The sequence below is a fragment of the Drosophila subpulchrella genome, chromosome 3R (assembly GCF_014743375.2).
Source record: "Drosophila subpulchrella strain 33 F10 #4 breed RU33 chromosome 3R, RU_Dsub_v1.1 Primary Assembly, whole genome shotgun sequence".
NCBI classification, from domain to species: Eukaryota; Metazoa; Arthropoda; class Insecta; order Diptera; family Drosophilidae; genus Drosophila; species Drosophila subpulchrella.
Genome location: NC_050609.1, coordinates 7,630,719 through 7,653,635, shown reverse-complemented (window position 1 = coordinate 7,653,635; position 22,917 = coordinate 7,630,719). Strand labels below are relative to the sequence as shown.

Here is a 22,917-nt window from a genome sequence, read left to right as displayed (position 1 = left end):
GCTTGCTGATCTTAATTAAATGTTTATTATAATGTGAATGCGCGCCTTAATTATTGCCTCGTATCAAAACCATTTTTTTTACAACAAATTGCAATGTGCTAAACAAGTTAAAATTTCAAACATTAATATTTTGTATAACCTTTATAATTATTGCGTGGAGTCAGCGATTTATTAAACCTTAGTTACAGTTTTGAACTGAATATGAAAATATGTAGAACCAATAACTTTTTTTGTTGATTTTCTGTTTGGATTTTCCCAATAGACATTTGTTTAGCGAAGGAAAGCTAGTTCTTTTTTACAAACTGCGTCAGCTGCTCTTGCTGCAGTTGCTCCTGTTGGTGTTGCTGCAGGTGGAGATGCGGATGCGGATGTGGGTGGGTAAGCGTGTGACCGATGCCGCCGGAGGTCGACGGCAGGTCCAAGGCGTGCGGCACGATGTTGATGGCACTAGCAGTGCTGGCCGAGGAGGCCAGATCCACGGCCGGCAGACGCACGTCCTCGAACTGGGCGGTGGCGGCCAGGCTGCTCAGCACTTCCGGCATCGAGGGTGTGTCCACCAGCTGGTGCAGGTTCTTCAGCTCCGTGGAGCGCAGGCTGGCCGATAGACTCTCGCTGGAGGCCAGCGAAGTGGACAGCGGCGAGTTGCGCTCAATGGAGGAAGCAATGTCTGTGGGTAGGGACCATTAGCAAGGGCTTTACAAGCTGGGCATAGCTGCACTCCACTCACCAGTTCTGTCCGTGTCCGGGGAGCAGGTGTTGTGACCTGCAATTCCCTGCGGCTGCGCCATCATCATCATCAGCTTCTCCTCCATCTGCATGATAATCTTCTTTTGCACGTCATACTTCTTGTTCACGGACTGCAAAACCAGGCATATTATATGGTTAATACGTTTTGAGTATTGTTCTGCATTTAATTTCTGCTCAAATCGATTTCCTACCTTGAACTTTTCCTCGTACTCATCTTTGACCGTGCTCAGAAGTCGCTTCTGCTCCGTCATGGCCTTCTCGCTGTTGGCCAGCTGGGCCTGCAGGTCACTGATCTTGTGCTTCATGCTCTCCAGCTGTGATGTCTTCTCGTCCAGGCTGTGCCTCAGTTCTAAATAAATAAATACCGAATGGTTAAACATATATGAAATGTAAACAAAACAAATACGCACCCTTTAGTTCTAGCTGGCTGCTCTCTTGCAGCATCTGCAGTTCCTCGTCGCGGGCCCTGAAATTATCAATCTCGGCCAGACGGTCGCGACACCGCACTTGAACCTCACCCATGATGATGAACTCGGCCTCCAGGCGCGCCAGCTCCTGCTTGCACTGCAGCCCCATGTCCGCCTGCTGCTGGGTGTGCTGAAGTTCGGTGCCCAGACTGAAGACCTGTCCCCGTAGCGATTCCAGTTCGTAGTTCATCTCCTTATGGCGGGCCACCTCACTGGTGAGGCGCGTCTGCAGGTCGTCATTGGCCTGCCGCAGGCACTTTTTCTCCTCCAGCTCGTGCTGATACTTTGCCCTCATCTCGCCCAGCTCCTCCTGATGGATGTTCTGGCGCTCGTTGGCCAACCGCATGGCCTGATCCATCTTACTGGCTAGATCCTTGTTCTTCGCATCGAAGTTCTTTAGCTGCTCCCTCAACCGATCCCGCTCCATTTCCAGGCTGCGCTTGTCCCTGCTTCGTCCCATGAGCCTTCGATTGCGCTCCGCGTGAATGGACCGCCGGTAGCTTTCGTACCCTAGCTGCAGGCACATCAGTTGACCCTGCTCGGCGTCGAAGGTTTCATTGGCCTTGATCGCATGCTTGATGTACTCGTCCAGGAAATCCTGTGGGTACAGTAGGCTCCTTTCGTAGTTATTCCGCTGCTCCTTGCACTCCAGCAGAAGTTCAATCAGCCAATTCTCGTACTGCGCCGGAGCACTATCCACTCCTTCCACCGTCTGGGTGGAGGCGTGGGCGCAGCTCCTGGCCGGCTCCTTGGGCGCCGAAATGGCCAGGATCCGGCCGCTCCTCTGCAGGCGGCTGCCAGTCTTTTGCGTATTTCCATTCTCCGATCTCTGCCTTTGGCCCGGACAATCGGCCTCGTCGTCGTTCTCCTCCATATGTTGCTGCCGCATTGCGGCCAAAGCTGAGCAGGACTTAGTCCGTCGCATTGGGTTCTCCGCCTCCACGCTCCAGTTTGCCTTCTTGGCTGCCGAGCTCCTGCTGTCCGCACAGCTGTCATGGCCACTATAACTGGCCATACGATTGCGTCGCTTCTTGGCAAGCTGGTGCATGGATCGGCTGGTGGGCATGTGGAGGCCTCCCACGCTGCACAGGTTCCTGTCCGTTTCGTTGCACTCGCCGCAAACGGAAGCGACCTCCTGAGTGACAGCTGGATAGACGGAACCACCGGCGAGTGACAATTCGGAGTTGATTTCCGGCATGCTGCTTGGAAAAGATGCGTTCACGTTGTGCCTGTCCTGCATGACCTGTTGCAGACGCCGGTCGTATGTGGTCACCCTGTTGACTTCCAGAAACGAATGACTGCTTTCCTCCGCCTCGCGAGTGACATCAGGGAAACTGAACTGATTCTGCTGGTCCTTGCGCATGGGTGAAGAAGGCTGGCTCACGGCGAAGATGGCTCTCACGGCATGCGAATTTACCGCACGACCTGGCTGCTTTATCTCTCTCACATCCTTTAGGGGCGTTGTTTCCGGCGTGGCCTCCACAGCAGCTTCGGGCGGCGAAGAACCCGTCATGCCCACCATTAGCTGGGAGTTCATCGCCGGCTGGAGTGGCAAAATAAACGATGTGGTGGGCGTCAGCGGTATGGCGCTACTGGTCGTGGCGATCTCATTGTGCGGACTCCAGATGGCACCCAGCTCTCCACCCGAGGCGGACGAATCGAAGCGGGAGTACACGTTCCTCGAATGCTGCAACTCCCTCAGCTGATAGCTGTAGTCCGTAGTCGAGGTGTTCGAGGTCATGCGACTGTATCCCGGGGTGATGGGATACGCATAGCTGCCGTCTTCGTTGCTCGCCTCGGGCAGAAGCACGGGTAGCGACAGGTTGGCGCACTCCATGACCACGTCATGCGGCTCCATCTCCTTCCAACGGGTATTGTTCACCTCCGTCTCTGGCGTGGCCGTTAGCAGCATAGGATGCAGTCGCACAGTGTCCAATAGCGGCTTGATCGTGTGCTGGAAGATGCCGCCTCCGTTGCCCCGCTTGATGAACTCCCCCAAATAGGCCATAAAGCTGCAGGGATACATTCCATACAGGCGGTGGAACAGCATCTGCAGACCCAACTGCAGGTGGACGAGCTTCTCGTCCGGCATTTTGGCGCTGTTCTGCAGCTTCCACGAGGCCAAGTGCCCGAAAACCTCGAACAGATCGTTGAGGAAGTTGGGCACGGAATTCGGTATGATCGGCAGGAGGGTGATTATGCACAGTAAGGCGCTCATCAGCGGCACAATCTCCTTCTCGTGCTGGAAGCGGGGGGAGTGGAAGCTATGATTAATCTGGACGAGACTTTACATGTCCAACTCACCGTCAGCAGCTTGAACACGCTCTTGATCAGCCGGTGTTTCTCGATCTTGTACAGCCAGGTGGGATGGTGGCGCACTATAAAGCAGAACACCTGGAGGCTCTGCACCCGGTGCTGCGACTGCTTCAGACAGTCGTCCAGCCGGTCAAAGATGAAGCCATCGTGCGGCGCCTGGGCCTTGACCAGCACCTCCAGAATGCGCTGAGATCCGGTTTTGAAGAAGTAGTCCAGCATGAACTGCACCACCCACTGCTCCTTGTCTGTGGAGTTGGATATTGGGGGATATGGAAGCCGTGGCTATGGAAAGGGGATCTGGGATTAGAGAACTCACTCTGGGTTAGCAACTCCACCAGCTTGCGCTTGGCCTCCTCGTTCTCCAGCGTCATGTTGGACTCCAGGTCGCCGATGATCTTCTCTATCTCTATCACCATGGCGGCGGCGGGTTCCGTGGCTTCCTGTCGCTGCGATTGATTTTTCCGCACGCCCTGGGCTGACTGCTCCTGCTCCTGCTACTCCACTCCTGGTCCTTCCTTCTACTCCACTCGCTCGTCGTCGTGGTTGTCTTTTGCAGAGCTGCGTGTGCTTTTTCTCGTCTTGGTCGCTGTCAACTGGAGAACAGGCAATGGGCATTAAATTCCTGCTGCGTTCGATTCCCCGCTCTGTTGTTTCGGTTTGTTGAGTTCCTATTGCAATGCCCTACCTCTGCTAAACTCATGTTTTACATGTTTGTCTTGAAAATGAAAAAGGTTATTTTTTTTGTGATATTTCTCTTGCGCTGTTATCGCCAGCCAATCGATGGTTTGGTCTGGCAACGCCGTCGCCGAAAGTCCGGCAGCCTTGGCCACAATCAAAACAACATCAGCTGTTTTGGCGCAACTTTCTTGCAATTCCGATTCCGGTTATAGTAATAAAAAAATTAATGTAATACAATGCATTACACAATAATACGAGGACTCGCCACGCAGCCCAAGTTGGCCAACGTTCCCAAGCGGTAAGAAAGTTAGAAAATACTATAATGATTTATTCAACAACTAGAGTTTCTTAGGAAATGGAAAAGCGTTGTGGGTTTGGAGGTGCACGCACAGATTGCCAGTGCATCCAAGCTTTTCTCCGGCAGTGGCACATCCTTTGGAGCACCACTTAACTCCTCCGTGGCCTATTTCGATGCCTCCATTCCAGGCACTTTGCCGGTGAGAATGGATAATTCTTGTTAAGATGGGGCAATTACTTTTACTGCCCGATTTTAGGTGCTCAACAGAAAATGTGTGGAATCCGGCATCAAGACATCACTGGCTCTGGGCTGTCGGGTGAATGAGGTGTCCATGTTTGATCGCAAGCATTACTTCTACGCTGATTTGCCAGTAAGATATCATACAGAACCATCCCAACACCATGTTAACCACCATTCCTCCCCAGAATGGCTACCAGATCACCCAGCAGCGAGCTGCCCTGGCCAATGATGGCAAAATGACTTTCCCAGTCATAACACCTGGCAAAAAAGTTTACTACAAGACGGCCAAACTACTGCAGCTGCAATTGGAACAGGACAGTGGAAAATCCCTGCACGATGATTATCTAAAAAGAAGTCTTGTAGATCTAAATCGTGCTGGCCTGCCCCTGATGGAGTTGGTTTTTGCTCCCGATCTGGAAACTGGTGAAGAAGCAGCCTCGCTGGTCAAGGAACTAATGCTGATACTAAGACGACTTCAGACCTGCAGCTGTAAAATGGAAGGTAATTTAAGTTGTAGTTATCTTTTCACTACAAACTAAAAATCCCTCTCCTTTAGAGGGTGCCCTGCGTGTGGATGCCAACATATCCATTCACCAAGAAGGCGATCCCCTAGGTGTACGCACCGAAGTCAAAAACATTGGCTCAGTTCGCAGCATTTCACAGGCAATTACATATGAAATAAATCGACAATTGGAGACTGTGGCCAATGGCGGCGTGATCACAAATGAGACTCGCAACTGGGATGCAGAAAACCGACGAACAGTGGCCATGCGTGACAAGGAGGTGCTGCAGGATTACAGATTCATGCCAGAGCCAAATCTACCACCTCTACATGTAAACCTCAGACCGGGGTCAAAATCAACAGAGGACCTGCTGTCTGTGGCAGCGCTGAGCGAGGAAATTCCCGAATTACCAGAGGACACCAGACAACGTCTGATGGAGCAGTACAACCTTAATGCGGAAACTGCCATCATTTTAGTGGTAGGTATTTATAATAGTATTTTATTTAGCTTTTAAAAACACTTCCTGATTTCATTCCAGAACGAACCAATTCTGCTGGATCACTTTACGAGCATTAGCCGTAGTTTAAATGAACTGCCGAAGAAAGTCATTTACAATTTTCTTATCAACGATTTGCTGACCTACTGCAACAAATTAAACTTGGATGTGGAAGATTGGTAATATACCACGGATCAATATAATTAAGACATTATTTAACTCACTCTCTGTTCTAATGTAGCTCAATTAGGGCTGATGATTTAAAGGATATTTTACAAAGCCTACACACCGAGCAGATTAATCTTCAGGCAGCACGACAGCTAATTGAGCTGCTCCACAATAACCCCGAAGCGAAAAGTAGTGAGGTAAGTAACTTCAAATCACATAATATTCAGAATACTTGGCTTAATTTTCCATTTTGCATTCCAGCTCATTGAACTGCACAACTTGCAGCAGATCTGCAGCCCAGAGGAGATAGAGATTCTCTGCCAGCAAGCCATCACCAACCAGGGCAAGGCAGTGCAGCAATACCAAAAGGGGAAGGCCAAAGCTCTGTTCGCCATCGTGGGTGAAGTGGCCAAGTTGTCGTCCCAGAAGGCTAACATGAAGTTGGTAGTGCAGTGCCTGGAAAAGATGCTTAAACCCGCCAAGAAGTAAGAGCTCTGGTTGGTAATTGTGTTCATTAGAAGTGTGTTTCTCTTGTATATATATTTTATAAAACATGCAGTCGTCGAACCGCACTGTATATAGGTTTAGATATGCTAAGGATTAAATATAGTTACTTTGTTTCGTGCTGACTAGTTCGGTGTTCTGGCCAATATGTAAATGCAAATGATGTAAATTGTCGTGTTAGATATGGTTCGGTGTTCTCCCTCGCTCAGGGAGAATCGGAACTCGTGACCCTTTAATGCATAGTTATTTGTGTGGAGATGAATCATCGCTACCGGATGCCCGAATGCGACTAGATGGAACGCACTATATTCGATTGTCTAACAGGGCAGACAATGAACAGCTAGAATTGTACTAAGGCAAACGAGTTGAAATGCACGCGATGATTAACTCAGATGCGACTGGAGCAGACCAGGAAGCCTTTTCTAAATAAATGCATAAGGCAGTGAGCGTTACGTCTTCTTGGCGGGATAAAGTTTAACCAAATCTTAACTTCACATAGCTCTAGTCGCGATCATAGTCCCGGCAGGTCGAGGGAGGCAGGCTCATCGAAACGGCCGAATCGAGACTGGAAAAAAGGTATATTCAATAAATTTTTTAAAAAATATTAAAGCATATAGGACTTACCGCCTGCTCTCGCTTTCCAGGAGATGAGCATCCACCGGGTGCTGGGACACATTGCGTAAGGAATCTCCAAGGGTGCTCCTCAAGTGCTGCATTTCCCGATTCGCCTTTGAGCTGCGTAGAATATACTGTTGTCTCCGCTTGGCCTCCTGAGCCAATTGCTCGCGCAGCATGGATATCTGAGGAATATAATTTACTTATTCTTGATCTACATCATACTACTGTAAGGGAACCCACCTGATTCTCCAGGCGCAGAACCTGCTGCCTGTGGGACTGTTCTCTGGCGTCGAGCAGCTTCTCGGCGTGCATCTGGGCACTGCGATAGCGATCCCCGTCCAAGCCATCAGTGCACTTGGCGCTGTCGTTCATTCGCGCCTTGCAACGCGCCAACTCGGACTCCTTTTCAGCCAGCAGCGTCTCCAGGCGACGCACCTTGAGTCGCAGATCGCGGGTTTCCTGCTCGATCACACTGTGATCCAATCCGCAGTTGAAGGAGCCTCCTCCTCCACCAGTTCCGGCATTACCTCCGCCCACATCGTAGCGATTGGAATCAAACTCCCCGGAATCATTAGCTCCACCGTAATAGGAGTTGGACTTTTCGGCCCGATCGTAGGCGTTTCCGCCTGAGAACTTGCTTTTCCGTTCGCACTCCAACTGTTTGACTTTGTCCTGAGCAATCAAAAGGTAGAGTAGATTAAGAAGATAGAATACACTATGGAAAAAGTATTAGACCAAACACAGGGAACACTGCGTATACTTAATATATACTTTTATAACTTATCACTCATACGCACTGTTACCAATAGTTGGCTTTAACGCTCATAAGATGTTTTTTGTTAAGAATGTACAATTTCTTAACTATTATTTTTACCCACCTGCAGGGTCTGCAGCTTACTGCGCAGCTCCGATTTCTCTCGCTGGGAAGACTTTAGCTGCCTGCTAAGCTCATCCTCGCCATTGCTGCCTCCATTGCCATTGGTCAGCCCCTTGTCGCCGCCGCTCTCTTGGTTCCACTTGGCTATGCGGAGCTGGGACTCCAGAGCCGAGCGCTGAACCTCCAGATCGGTGACCTGCTCTTGCAGTCGCTGATTTCCATCCAGTTGAGCCTGCTGGCTGCGACGTAGCTCGTTGAGATTGGTCTGGGCACTGTCCAGGCGCTCGGTGAGGATGCGCTTCTCGTTCTCGGCGGTCTGCAGGGACTTCTGAACCAGCTTCAGCTTGTCCTCGTTGGCCTGAGAGCAGTGGCCCTGCTCGGAGAGCTCCTTCTGAAGGGTCTTCAGCTCGCCCCTCAGCTGGGTTTCGGTGACGGCGGACTTTTGGAGGCGTTCCTTCAGCTGATCCACGGTGGACTTGAGGGCTGTGCAACGATCCTCCAGTTGGGTCATGGCGCGATTTTGATTCTCCAGGCGTTCGGCCATCTGACGGATGCTGCAGTCCTTCTCCTGCAGGGCCATCTGCAATCGGGTGAGATCGCCCTCCATGGCCACCCGCTGAAGATCCAGTTTGCTGGCCCTACCCTCCACCTTGGCCAGTTCCTCCTGCAGCTGACGCTTCTCGTTGTCCAACTTGGCGCACTGCTGTCGGCTCTTCTCCAGGCGTTCCTCGTTCTGGCCATTCTCCTCGGATGTGGCGGCCAGTTGCATCTCCGTTTGGGCCAAACGTTCCCTCAGCATCTGACACTCATCGTTGCGGTGCTTGAGCTTCTCCTCCAGCGCATGGATGGCGGAGATCTTCATCTTACGATCCGTTTCTAAGTTGCTCTTCTCCTCCTGAAGATTTCGCAGCATGGCCTGAAGCTTACCGAGCTTGGCATCGCATTTCAGTTGCTGATCGGCGGCATCTTGGAGTTGCTTCTTAGCCGCTCCCAGCTGAGACTTGTAGTCATCCTTCTCGCGTTCCAACTGAGCCACCTGGTGCATCAGATTGCGGACACCCTTTCGCACCAGATCTGGATCCACATCGATGGGTCCATCCGGACACTGCGAAGTGCTCCTGTTGTCGTAATCCCCGCAACTGCGCGATGGACTGAATCTTCTCGAGGGGCTCAGCAATCGATGGGAAAGATTCACACTGCCGTCCACTTGGATGCCGGCTATCCTGCGCAGCGTGTGGACCACTGAGGAGAGCTTCTGTTCGGTGTCCCGCTTGTGTAGCTCCACGCAGGATAACTGCTCATCCAGGGCTCGAATACGACCTTCGGCTCCGCCCAAACGGGCCTTTAACTCCTGAATCTGCTGAGTGGCATCAGCCAGGCAGACCTCCAAGTTGTGCTTCTGATCCTCCAGTCGCTTCTCCCTGCCACGACCCTCCTCCAGGCGCTGGGCCAACTCCTGTTCCCTGGCATGGAAGCGGTGCTCCTCCTGGTTGTTCTGACACCGAGCCCGGCCCAGTTCCTGGCGAGTGGCGCATAGATTGGCCTCCAAGTCGGACAACTGCTTCTTGATCTGGCAGAGCTCCTGCTGAGCCCGCTCCTTAAGCTCCACTTCGGCCACCAGCTTGCACTGCAGCTCCTTGCCCCCCTCGTCTTTCTGGGCAAACTCCACTTGGGCCTTCTGCAGCTGCGCCTTGGTGGCATTCAGATCCTGGGTGGTTTTCGTAAAGTGATTCTCCGTCTCCTTCAGGATGGTACTTAACCTAGTGCGTTCGTTCTCTAGCGAGTTCTTGGTGTCCTCTAGGTTGCTAATCTTCTGGAGTGCCTCCTCGATGGCGCGTGCCTGTTCCCGCTTAGCGCTCTCCACGCGTTTTACATGGTCGCGCAGCTCCTTGTTGCTGCCGGAATACTTGTCGCGCTCGATGTTGCTGTCCGCCAGTTGTCGGCGACAGTCGGTCAACTCCTTGCGCAGACTGTCTATGAATCCTTCGCCTGAAGCAGGGATTATTAGAGATTTTCTAGTGAAGATTAGTTCTGCCTCTGTACTCACCCTCCTTGGACTTGCGCAGTGCATCCTGCAGCTCGTTGTTGGTGCCCTCCATTTTGTCCTCCTTCAGGCGAATCTCCATCTTCAACTCCTCGCTCACACGGCACAGGGTGTCACGCTCCTCACGAATGCTATTCAACTGCAACTCCTGCTTGCGGATGCACTCCTCCAGCTTAATCCTATGGGAGATAAATATTTATTTACTAATTGAATCAAGTTTTAAGTTTGACCATCTTCTACTGAAGAATTCGCGGCTTGGATGCCCAACGGTAGAAAGTTAAAGACGCGAATTCTTCAGAGAAAAAGGGAAGTTCAGTTTGATAAACCAATAATACAAAAAAACCCAAATTTTTAAATGTTTTATACATCGAGCAGTTTAAAGGCTAACAGTAACTAGAATACCACTTACTTATGCTCCTCCTCCTTGGTGCGCATGTGCACCATCTCATCCTTGAGCTGAGCGATTGCCGCCCGTTGCTTCTCATCCCGAGCATTGGCCTCCCGTCTGCTGCGATCGAGGGACTCCTGTTCGGTCTTCAGATCCCGGGACACGGCCTCCAACCGCTCGGCCACCGCCTGTTTGTCCCGGTGGGCAATCAACAGGGCCTGCTGCTTCTCGCTTTCCGCACGGATCAGTGCCTCCTCGTGCTGCTGGACAAGACTCTCGAGATGGGCCTGCAGAGTGGCCAATCGCTCCTGCAACTTCTCGATCTCATCATCCTTGGCCGTTTGCAGGGCTTGCAGAGCCTGTTGCATCCGCTTTTCCAGGGCATTCCTTAACTGGAGGATTTCCTCGCCATGTCGTTTGGCCGCATCCTCTGCACAAGCTTGAAGATTGGCAATCTTCTGGTTGAAATCACTCTCGGCCGCACGGGCGGCATTGAGCAACTGCGTCTTTGTTTCCTGGGCCTTGCGCTGGCATTGCTCCAGATCTTTCTGCAGACGAGCCACATGGTTCTTTAGGGACTCTTCCCTTACCAAAGCCTCCTGCAGATCCCGTTCCAACTGGCTACGTCGCTCTTCGGTTGCCTCCAAAGAGGTATTCGTGTCGAAGAGCACCGATTCCAGGGACTCCTTTTCGGAGCGCAGGGCTGCCAGGAGTTCATTCAAGCGATGGGTGTCCTTCTCATGCAAATCGATGACCACCTGCTTCTCCTCCACATCTTTCACCATCTCCTCCAGATTTCTATTCAGGCGACTATTGGTCTCGGTGGTCTGCTCCAAGCGTTGGCGAGTCCGCATCAGTTCCTCATTCAAAGCCTCCTTCTTTCGACACATGGCCGTCAGCTGGTTGTGAATATCACCACGATCCCGGGTGACACAGGCCAAGTCCTGCAGTATCTTCTCCTTTTCTAACTGCAGGCACTTGAGCTTCTCGCCGGCGGACAGGTTGTCCGTCTCCAGTTCGAGTCGCGCCTTGTCCAACACCGCCAGTTCCTTCTTGAGCTCACCAATTTCATTGGACTGATCGGCGGACTGGATCCGGAGCTTTTTGCGCTCCTCCTGTGTCTCCTGGAGGCAATTTTGAACCGACTTTAGCTCATCGCTGGTGGAGCAACTGTTGTTCGATAGCTTCTCGTGCTTCTCCTGCAGATCACACTTCTCCAACAGCAGCTTGTCCAGGTCATACTCCAGATCGGATTTCTGCTTTTCAAGTAGATTGATCAGGTTATCCGACTCAATGCGCTGCTGCTCTAGAAGATCACGATTCAGGCTCACCCGGTTGAGCTCCTCGCGGAGGGAGATAGTCTCCTCCCTCAGCCGACTACTGCGGTCTTCCTCGGATCTGTTCGTATGTTAAGAGTTTTACTAGATTTATTTTATATGGGTTATATGAAGCGTTACCTCAAATTCAACTCGGTGATATTCTTGTCCTTTAGAATGCGTTGGATTTCCAGCTCAACGGCCTTTTTGTCCTCCTCCATGGAATCGATGCGCTTCTGCAGTTTTCCATAGTTCAGCTGAAGCTTCTCATAGTCACCGCTCAGGTTCTCAAACTAAAAGAAAGTATAATAATGTGGTTTCAGCTTTTAACAAATTTTTCATTCCCTATTTCTGCTATTAAACGCGATTTTTTTATGAAAAAGACTATATTCCCTCTAGTATTATTCTGGATCCCGACCAACCCATTTAGAGATACGAGATCCCGGTGCTGATGAACTTAGCCCCTTGCCATTTCTACTCACGCCGGCTGCAAATGCAATCTTCGCCGCCATAATTTGTAACTCATCGCAGACATGGCTCTTCACCCCGGATTTGAGTTGGGATCATCATTAATATACAATCTACTGCGTAATCAGACTCAGACAGAGACTAATAGAGTTATCACCGAACCGCCCCCAATCTGCCTTGACATCCACACTTTGAAAAACCAGACGCTCTAATCATTAATCGTAAATTAAGAAGACTACTTATATTATATTAAAAAATGCTAATTATAAAGTACTTAATAAGGACTTTCCCTTTTATAAACCAATTCTATAGCCCAGTATTTCTACTTCAGTGGTCAACAGCAACAGATGCGCGGACTGCTCATGGGATACATATTTTTCTGCCGCAGCTCTGCCAAAACACACAGTATACAACTTACCGCACTATTGATATCGGCTCTGCCCATCTCGGACTGCTGCTTCTGGGTGCGGACATCGTCCAGACCGCGCTGCAGACTCTCCCTCTCCTGCAGCAGCTCCGACAGCTTGGAGTTGCTGCTGTCCAGCTTCTCGGTGAGCTGCTGCATCTTGGTGGTGAGGAGCTGTTTGGTACCCTCGCTGGTCTCCAACTGGGTCTTGGTGGTGCGCAGGGTTTCGCTGGTATTCTGGAACTTAACCTGCATGTCATGGAGGGCCAGTTGGTATTTGTGGAGTGCTGCCTGGACGGCTGAGATGGTGCCCTCGGCGAAGGCTTGGGAGGCGCGTGTTGAGTTCCGGCGTGGGGATTTCCCACCACCAGTGGTGCTGCCCGCACCACCGCCTCCTGCTCCGCCACCCGCCACAGAGGCGGCGTCACGCGTCAGGTGCATGTGCTGCATGACCCCGCCGGTGACCTCGGCGTCTGCCTCGCGATCTGCGATCTCAGCATCTTGAACAACGGCCTGCGCAATTTCGCGCATGGAATTATTGAGTCTCTCAATCTCGTCGCTATAGCGACTGGCCAGAGCAGCCTGCGATTCCGCTTGGGCACAGCGATCCTCCAGCTTCTTCAGTTGATTCATCAGCTCCAGGAGTCGCTGATCTCGCTCCATGATCTCGTGGCGGGCACTCTCATATTGAACTTTAAGGGTAGCCAATTGGTTCTGCAGCTCATCATTGCTGCGTTGGGACTGCTTCAGTTCCTCATCCGCCGCCCGTTTGGCCTGCTGGTGGGCAAAGGCCACCGTGGCATTGGAACCACTGATGTCCTTGCCCACACAGTTGATCTCCTGACCCATCTTGGCCACCTCTGCCTTCATGGCCGTTTGCATTTCCTTGAAGGATCGCTTGACGGCCACCACCTCTCGCCACATCTTCAGCAGGCGGTTGTGCTCGCTGTTGTAGTAGTCCTTGAAGGCCTGCTCCTCCTCCTTGAACTCGTCCTCCTTGATCAGCAGCTCATCTCGCAGGCCGGCCCAGTCGTTGGTCAGCTTCTGCAGGTCGTTGGTCAGCGCCTCGTTGGTGCGATTCGACTCCTCCAGCTGCTGGCGAAGGGCACTGTTCTGGGCCAGGATCTGCTCGCATCGCTGGTGCTCCTCCTCCAGTTTGCGGCAAAGGTCAGCTGCTCCGCCGCCTCCGCCGGTGACCAGGACATCGTCGTGGACATAATCGCGACTGCAGCTGGGCGGTGGTGAGTCCAGCGAGGAGCTGCAGGGCAAACTGCTCTGGCCCAGGGTCAGGGAAGTCGAGCACTAAAAAGCAAGGTGGCCATTATAAATCTTTATATTACGGATGAGCTATAATATCGCTGGAAATGATTTTTATTTGATTTTAAGTGTTTACCCGTAGCAACATTAAATATTTCAATTTAAATGACAATTGCAATCACATTAGCCTCTGAACCCCAAATTATGATTAATCGAAAAAGCTGGAATAGATTAAACTGAGAAAAATGTATTACTCATACGCAACGTTGCCGCTACCTATTGACTAAAACGTTTATTTAAGTTATAAAAATGGTTTGATACATTTTGAAAAGTATTGGAGCCGTTTTTTAGAAATTTATTTAGTAAAATTACTTATTTTAAAAAAAATTGTCTACGTCTAGATCATTTTGTTGAACATTTTTACAATTCAGGTCTAATAATTTGATGAATTTTTATTTAACATCAATCATTTAAAAGCAAAATTAAAAAGAAATGCATAAAAGCAATTTTTAAAGTGTATTTTGTTTAAATCGTATTTCAATCAAGAAATAAATTCCCCAGAAAAATCTCCGTTAACAAGTTTGACGTACTCACCATCACCTGACTGGTGGTCGGACCCGTGGTCAACTTTGGTCCCGTGCCCACCGTCGGCTTGATGGTCTCGTGCATGCGGTCCTCCAGATCGCTGCACCGCTGGCGATACTGCTGGATCTTCGACTGCAGCCGGCTGACCAGGTTGGCCTGGTTGTGCTGCGCCTGCTTGTAGGTGTCCAGGCGGCGTCGATAGCTATGCGACTCGTCGGCCAGCCGTTGGCGCAGCTCCTGGTTCTGGCGCAGCAGGGCCGAGGGATCTCCCCCGCCGCCTGCTCCACCTGGCGGACCCGGGCTCATCATCCTGGGCGTTAGGGCGCCGGCGGCGGAGGCGGAAACGGAGGCGGCACTGGCCGAGGGGTCACGCCCACGCTGGCTGCGCGAAAAAGGCAGCCGAGAGGCGGTGGCCGGTGGGTGGGCTGGTCCCGCCGCCTGAAGGTCGACGGCCGATGGGCAGGGCGTTTGCTTGAAGTTATCGCGATACGCCTGCATCTGCGGGTGAAGTTGGGTGAAAGGGGGTGAGTTCGGTTCGATTCCTCTGATGAAGTTTCTGTGTTGCGGTTGGCATTGCGTGCAACGGCAAGAAATCACAGAAAAGTTTGGAAGTTTGGTATAAGTGATACCCTAGATGGTAATTTACTGTATATTTAAAAAGATATATATATATATATATATGTATGAATGTATTTTAACACTATTATTTAAATTATCACATTTAAAAACACCAAGATTTGTTTAATATTTTTTAAAAGGTGTCTTTTTATGAAAAGGATTACCTAAAACATATGCTAATAGCCTTTCAATATTACCACATTTAATGGAAAAAGGAAATACAACTTATTTGCTTATTTATATTCAGATATACATACATACATATACATATATCATATTTAAAGATACAAAAAATCCTTTAAAAATTATAAAAATATTTAAGATGTCTTAGACTAAAATATAAGTAACTATGGTCCTCCCTGTACCTTTAGTTTATAATTTTAAAAAAAGTATTTAAGTACATTAGTTAAATACACCATCATTTTATACGACTTTCATTGTATGACCTTATATCTTGATCTTAGCAATATGCAATCGATTCTCTATTATCCTATAAATCAACCCTACAAATCAGTGAACCCTTTTGATCAAAAATAAAGGGGTGTAGGCTTTTTGAAGCGGAAACTTTCTGGCCAAAAGTTTGGCGCCTCGCCTACGCTCCAGAGCGACTCGATAAGTTAGTCCAAATTGATTTATTAACTTGTTCCGGGCCTGGAGTCAGTCGTCATGACAGCTGCACCGAGGTGATGTTCCCTCGCAAATAAACAAGTTCAGAGCCCCCTGTTCATTATCGTCCAACAGCAAGGATCCAAGGATCCCAGCCAAATGGAAGGAATTCTTTTCGTAACGTCCATACTTTCGAATGATATTTTTTGGGGGCCCACTTGAGGAAATTGTTTTTGGGCCCCGGTCGACACGCATTGCACAGTCTGTCACCAGGACAGCAAGTGTTTGTGTTTACCACCCCCATGCTCCTCCAACTCCTAAAATCACAATCCCAAACTCCCGACTTCCAACTCCACCCTCAAAGTCATAATAATTTCCTTGTCCTCGTATTTATTTTAATAAACAACATTTCCGCCGTTGTTGAAACTTCCTTTGACACGAATGCGTCTTCTAATTTTGAGCTCCTTATGCTAGCCACCCCATCCACCCAATCCCTCCCAGCCCCCATTCCCATTTGTGTTTATGCAAACCATAAAAATATAATAATATCCTTGATAGTGCGACTATGGTTTGGCATGCCATCTGCTCCTAGTCGCTTGTACTTTCTATTTTATATTCTGATTTACTATCACCGAGGGCTCCGTCAAATGGAGGTCGTAATTCTTGTTTATAAGGAGAGTAGGGGAGATAGGTAGATAAAATTGAGAATCAATCATCGTGTAAACTAAGCTATAGATAATTCGCTAGGAAGAGAAAATGATTTTTAATGGTACCAAAGAAATTATATTTCTAGTAAATGTAAAAAATCTTATTTATACCTAAAAACGCACATTGAAAATGTATTTTTATTCAACACTATTTCACTTAGGATCATACCATTTTAAGTTTCTAACGAAATCATAGCATCTTAGTAATATTTTATTATTAGCTCCCATATTTAAAGAACTTTAAATGAATACTGTAAGAAAAAAAAACCATCTCTACAATAAGTGATGTAAGTATCCTATAAGATGTTTTTTAAAAGACCAAATTACTTTTCGTTATTTTAGATTTATAGATGTATTAGGTTCCATATTGTCGGGTAATATGTCGGCAATGTTTCTAATTTCATATATGTTTTTAACAAAAACTTTTTATTTTGACAGAAATTCGCAACTTACTTCTCACTGGCAATATATATAGCTGGTATATATATCCCACTTAAATCACTTAGTTGAGTTTTCAGGCACCTTCCTTTGTTTCGTTTTATTTTTTCGTCCCAATTAAGACCGCGCACTAGACACCGTTGTTAACTGATTGAGCTCCAATTGAATACTCATCAAGTTATCACGGAATCCTGAAGCTCGAGGCCTCCTAGCGTGTCCTGCCTGGTGGCAATTGACACAAATTTGCGGAATGCGGAAGTACTAACGCAACTAACGCTCCTCGGGAGGGAAAGTTAATCAGAATGGGGGGGGCCTATCTAACTGGCCAGGAATCCTAGGAACCGAACTGTCTGAGCCCGCGGAACTAAGCCAACTGAGCGCCCAGCCAACTTTTCGCAAGGAGGAAGAAAGGATTCCCTTTTCGAACTAACCGCCATTAAGGTCTATTCCGTCTGGGGACTGCAACTTCCACTGGGTGCATAGGACTGGGGCAGAATAAACATTGAATTAACAAATTCCTGGTTACCATCGGCAACCACAATTGATTACGGAAGGAGGAGCTCACAATTATGTTTGGCGTGTGAGCGAGCAACAAATGCAAATCGTGTCTCGAAGCATATTCCGAATGCGGTCGGTCAAATCGGGCGATATCGATGGGGTATAGCCATAGCTTTAGCTACATATACCCCACAAGGATGGTGGTGGGTGACTCTTCTCCTGGTCACATGCTTCATGCCTAACTGCTTTTAATAAGTCAACTAGCGGGGCAATAAATTGAGAATGTACAGGAGACTCTGTCGATGCGATTAACCCTTTTCTTGATTTATTTGCGGTGAATATAAATGAGTTTCTATGAATAGAATATAGAACCCCTGGAAACGGATATTATTCTAAACTTTTAAGAGACCAAATAAGACGAAGGTCTAAGGATAAAATATCAAAAATAACCAAATCGTAATACACAAGATCAAATTTTTAAAAAAAAAGTATATTTTTAATCGTTCAAGATTGCAATCGCTTAATTTCCATCCTAACAAATGTTAAATTGTACAAAATTGCCTTACTTATAATGGAAAGTATAATTACTTAACCTTTTTATAATACCATTTAAATTTTTTAACAGATGTTTCTACAAAAGTTGTATGGGAATACATTTTAGCCCACGCTTTATTGGATCAGGAAAATGATGTCCCATCTAATTACAATGTTCTATCTTAACTCCGCCCTTTTTTCTCAAAATGTGAAAATCTTTTTTGCACTATCAACAGCCACGTAATGCCCCGATGTCAAAATGTTTCCTGGCACAGGTTGCGAATTCTATTGCGATGGAGGACTCCTGGGTTATCGCCATCGTTCATATCAGAGAACTGCATACTCATGCAGCCTACAAAGCAACGCCATATAAATAAATAGTCGGTACATAGGTGAGACGGCTATTTCTATGGCTCAACGACTACGAAAAAATGCCAGAAAAAAATCCGAGCGCTGGATTTAAATATATTTAAATTGAAATACCCTTATCAGCTACCGTTTTGAACCTGAGTAGCGACCTTGGGGCGATATCAAAGTACCAGGTACACTGAATTATTTCTATTATGTCCATCAAACTCGTGTACAGATGTGGAAATAAAAGTCAGACTCGCGACAACTAAGTGTGCTGTGTAGACTCTCAAAGTCCGAAGATTGGTTATGCATTCGCCATTTAGGTGTATGTTTGCTTCACTTTCAGTTTTCAGTCTTAATCTCGGCCCGATGCCATAAGATCTATACTGTGTGTAGGTGTGAGATTATTTCCAAGCATAAGTTTGCCTGTCGCGTTTTTTCTTTCCAGGGGCTCCATAGCCCCAATCGGGTTCTTGGTAGAGCCCCTTATCAGCAGAAATGGGATTGAATACCTTGCGAGTGTGTGTGCCCGGCCAAAGTCCCATTGGCCACAAATCTGGATCTGCCCGGGGACCTGCATTGCATTGCGATCGGAGCTTTCCCGAACTATATAGATCTTCGGTTCGACGGAAGATTTCCCCGATTCTCCGCCTTCTCTCTTGGCAACGGGCGCCACTTGGATGGAACCTTCAATCTTTGGCGATGATTTATACTCTATCGTCAAAGATCACCGACGAACGGTGGAGAGCGGATCAACCCCAGAGTCGGCGACAATAATCATCACGTTCACACACACTGTTCGGCTGATCATCCACATAGGTTTATATGGGCGGTAGCTAATTACTCATACACTGAGAGACTTTCATCATCATATTACATCAGCGATATTTTATAATCTCATGAACCTAACTAATCTGGATTCGTTATAGTATAACGTTAAGTCTTTAGAAACCTATCAATTTCATTGAACTATATGGTATAGAACAAAAATAATATTCGAAAGTAATCATTTAGATTGAAGATTCAGTACATTGTTTTTTGAAGTTCCTAAAATACATTTCTAGGAACCACTTAAATTTCAAATGAAATCTATAATATCTATAACTTTTAATTTATTATTTAATATTTTTTTCATACTTTTTTTTCGTTTATGACACATTCCCAAGCCCAAAAACTCTAGCATGGCAACTAGAAAAGTATTTTTGATAAGACCACCAGCACAGACATACAAGTTACTGACCTACCAGAATAAAATGCAAGTCATCGAATTTAAGGTCACTATTTGGAAATACGGCTGTACTTTAAACTTTAAGGTTTCGTAGTGTCTGAACCTGATAGTGCTATTTATGAGATCTTAAAGAAATACTTGTCGCCCAAGTCTATTTCGAGTGTCAATAAAAGTAGTGCAATTAACTTATCAGTAGTGCGATAAAGACTTATTAGAACTAATCATAGGGCCACATATCAGGCATAATTCAGACACTTGGCGATTAGTTTGCAGAAGTTTTCTAGCAGTGCATAGGTATAGGCTCGGATTCGAGTTCGGATGCCAATCGATGGACATGTGTCTGGGGTGGGTTATCAACGCTGGTCGCGACTGCATCCCATAGGTTTAAAGTATAGCTCCTATTTAAAACGCGCTTTAGTCACAGTTCGGATTTTGCCAGCAGCAGCACGGCAGCGATAATCGAAGATTATACGGAATACGGAGATAATATAATATTGAAATACGGAATTCGCGACGCGAGTGAGAGAGAGTGAAGATGTCCCAGACCCTGGACGATCTGCTGTTGCGCCAGGAGCACGCCCGTCAACTGCGTCAGGCCACGCGCTCCAAGTTCCGGCGGATCAATTCGCTGGATCTGATACCAGAGCATCCCAGTCAGTCGGAGGAGGAGGAGGACAAGGAGGCGCAGACGCCACATAAACATTTCGTCACCCTAAGACGCCAGCGAACTGCGGATGGCAGTCTACTGAGAAGTCAGTTCCAGACACAGACGCCTCCACAACCCAATTTGGGCACTCGAGTCCTGCTCTTTGGCCCCCAGTTGCTGATGAGACTGGTTCTGACCATCCTGAGATATGTGCTCTATATACCACTCTCCATAGCGGCACCCAGCTTTTGGCTGTCTGCCTTGCTCTGGATCTTTTGGAAACTCCTGAGGGTGCCCATTGCCCTGGTCAAGTGGTTGCTCAGTGGCGAGGAGGAACTGGGTACAGTGCAGCGGCAAAAGACCATTCTCCTGAGCTGCGGCAGCACCATACAAACGCTCCATTTGGCTAGGAATTTCTATGGATCAGGTGCTCGAGTGGTGGTCTTTGAGTTCGAGGGACTGTTTGGACTGGCCAGGTTCTCCACGGCGGTGGATAAATTCTATGTGGTTCCACGCCCAACATCCAGCAATCCCGATCAGTACATTGCCGCCCTGTGTCACATAGTGAAGAAGGAGCGACCCTCGGTGTATATACCCGTTTGTGCCACCAGTCCGGCTTACTATGATTCCCTGGCCCGCCCGCATCTTGAGGTCCTGGGCTGTGCCAGCTTCATTCCGGGCGTGCAGGAGACCCTTCAACTAGATGACTGCCTGCAGCTCTTCCAGCGATGCGAACAGCAACAGATGGCTCTGCCCGCTCATGTGGTCCTGACTGCTCCAAGGCAACTCCAGCAGATATACGAGAGTGGCTTTGTGGGCAGCTATCGCAACATACTGATGGCCGCTGGAATGCAGGGAGTTCTGGAGCGGCACAAGTACATATTGCCCAACAGGAGGGCGGAACTGAAGCTAAATCAGCACGAGATCAGCGAGAGACAACCCTGGTTGGTGGTGCGGGATCAGCCGGGCTATCATCACTATGTGACCTGCACCACCGTCAAGGATTCGCGGGTGGTGGCCAATGTAAGTTGTCGGGTGGAGCATCACACCAAGAACCTGATCCCAGTGCCCCGGGATGATGAAGCCCAGATAGAGCTATGGTTGCGCTCCTTTTTCGCCAAGGTGCGCTTCCAGAGGCCGATCAATGGACACATTAGCTTCCGCCTGGTCAAGAGCCCAGCCCATGGGGGTCAGTTCGTGCCCCTGGGCACACGACTGGGCGTGGCCCTGCCCTATATATGCCACAATAGGTCACATGCCCAGCTTCTGTGCCGGGCGATGAAGTGCATCCACAGGCGCGGGCTGCCGGAGGACGAGCTGCCCAACTGGAGCTGGTCGGCGCTGGAGAGGAGCACCTCGACCACGGCGCTGGACAAGAGGGAGGCCCTCTTCGCCTACTGGGATCCACTGCCCTATTGCGCCTACTATCATTTCCAGCTGCCCCTCGAGAATGTGAAGCTGTTTTTGCAGCGTAGGAATCGCAGCACGACGACCAAAAGTTTATCGCCCCGCATCACGGTGCCGGTTCATTGAACGGAGGATCTGGAGCTGGAGCCACTGCATCAGCATCGCAGCATCAGCATCTCAGATTTCAGCTTTCAGCATCAGCATCAGGCGTTCCGCCAGCGAGAGAGATTACACAGACTGATCAATAATGGAATATATAGAAATCTATATAGCATATATTTTTGCATTCTATACTATTTCTTTTTTTTTGTTTACGCCAATGGGGTTCAACATCCATCTAAGAAGATTAGGCACGTTAAAAAAAACATGTACCGCACACACACACACACACACACACACACCATATGCACATGCACTATACTATACCATACTATACTGTATAATAAATAATATTTATATTTTAATTGCCCATTTGACTTAATTTTTTGTATTTGTGCGGGTTTTGTTTTTCAGCACTGGCGGCGCACTTCTTTGTTTTCGGTTTCAAAAACGCAATAGATTGGTAGCAGTTTAATCTTCGGATATGATATTATAAGCCGTATTTATTTGTTCCTTAAACTGTCATAATAATATGATAATCACTGGTACGTCTTAAGATTTTGTATATCTTTGACTTATATCACCATTGAGTTAAAGAATTTATATTTTATTTTAAAACCCTTTTTCTATTGTTTATATACTTAACATATGGTTTTATCACTTTGATACTTCTAAACACTTTCTACTAATTGTTTTATACTTTTTAACAGTAGATATATAGATATATATACACATTATAATGTTTTTCCTTTATGGTAATATTTAATTTACCCATTTAATTTAGTATAGCATTTTTTAGCTGCATCTGGCTGAATTTTCTTCGGTTTAGTCACTTTCCAGTTGTTCTTTGTTTACATGGACAAACTCAACTGACCTGACGGGTTGCAAGGGTTTGTCCTTGGTCCGTCGGTGGTGCCTGAACTGCTGATGGTGGTGGTTTTGGCCACGTTTCCTCGTCCCGAACCTGGCTGGTTGTTGTGGACGCCTCGGGTCGCCAGGCAACGGCTTTGGGTCAGCTTAATTGCGGTTGGTTGGCGGTAACTGAGCCATTTCCATTATCCTTATCAATGGGCCAACGTAGTGCATTTATGAGGGTGGACAACACTGCACCGCCAAGCCAAGGAAGAAGTTTGAAATTTATTTGCATAATTTATGGGGTAGAAAGGCGTCATTCTTTTTTATTCAAGCGTAACGTTATGAGCTTGGTTATCTTAAATTATATTAATTTAAATTGGTTATTTAAGCAGGATTAAAAACCAAATATGTAAAATAAAACAGTACAAAAAGTAAAATTTAAAAAAAAAAATTGCACAAACATTTATAAAAGCTATTTAATCTAAAAAATAAAGCTTTAATTGCTTGCATGTCTGGTGAAATTTTCACCCATTTAGATAAGCAAAATTACGAAC

General features: G+C 47.8%; 4 protein-coding genes across 5 annotated transcripts; 2 read left to right on the top strand and 2 right to left on the bottom strand.

Annotated features, from left to right (window-relative positions):
• Positions 1 to 147: 147 nt before the first annotated feature.
• On the bottom strand, positions 148 to 4,322 carry LOC119558351 (hamartin). Its single transcript, XM_037871855.1, has 7 exons — positions 4,216 to 4,322; positions 3,847 to 4,123; positions 3,519 to 3,775; positions 1,158 to 3,456; positions 939 to 1,096; positions 728 to 857; positions 148 to 667 (listed from the first exon to the last, which is right to left on the bottom strand). The coding sequence occupies exons 2-7, from the start codon at positions 3,944 to 3,946 to the stop codon at positions 285 to 287; spliced, it is 3,327 nt and encodes a 1,108-aa protein (XP_037727783.1). The 5' UTR covers positions 3,947 to 4,123; positions 4,216 to 4,322; the 3' UTR covers positions 148 to 284.
• Positions 4,323 to 4,372: 50 nt separating this feature from the next.
• On the top strand, positions 4,373 to 6,542 carry LOC119548475 (glutamyl-tRNA(Gln) amidotransferase subunit B, mitochondrial). The gene is made up of 8 exons (XM_037855747.1): positions 4,373 to 4,506; positions 4,561 to 4,705; positions 4,763 to 4,876; positions 4,932 to 5,247; positions 5,303 to 5,727; positions 5,788 to 5,924; positions 5,987 to 6,110; positions 6,175 to 6,542. The coding sequence occupies exons 1-8, from the start codon at positions 4,445 to 4,447 to the stop codon at positions 6,400 to 6,402; spliced, it is 1,551 nt and encodes a 516-aa protein (XP_037711675.1). The 5' UTR covers positions 4,373 to 4,444; the 3' UTR covers positions 6,403 to 6,542.
• Positions 6,543 to 6,678: 136 nt separating this feature from the next.
• On the bottom strand, positions 6,679 to 22,325 carry LOC119548449 (rootletin). 2 transcript variants are annotated; one of them, XM_037855724.1, is made up of 10 exons: positions 22,280 to 22,325; positions 14,386 to 14,874; positions 12,547 to 13,836; positions 11,802 to 11,953; positions 10,366 to 11,742; positions 9,960 to 10,135; positions 7,914 to 9,901; positions 7,276 to 7,707; positions 7,042 to 7,217; positions 6,679 to 6,982 (listed from the first exon to the last, which is right to left on the bottom strand). In XM_037855724.1, exons 2-10 carry the CDS (start codon positions 14,872 to 14,874, stop codon positions 6,919 to 6,921), a joined length of 6,144 nt encoding a protein of 2,047 aa, XP_037711652.1. In that variant the 5' UTR covers positions 22,280 to 22,325; the 3' UTR covers positions 6,679 to 6,918. The 2 variants fall into 2 exon arrangements, with proteins under 2 accessions (XP_037711652.1, XP_037711644.1); XM_037855716.1 differs by lacking the exon at positions 22,280 to 22,325 and adding an exon at positions 18,641 to 18,880.
• On the top strand, positions 19,771 to 21,873 carry LOC119548464. Its single transcript, XM_037855735.1, has one exon. It carries the CDS (start codon positions 19,892 to 19,894, stop codon positions 21,533 to 21,535), a length of 1,644 nt encoding a protein of 547 aa, XP_037711663.1. The 5' UTR covers positions 19,771 to 19,891; the 3' UTR covers positions 21,536 to 21,873.
• Positions 22,326 to 22,917: the final 592 nt, after the last annotated feature.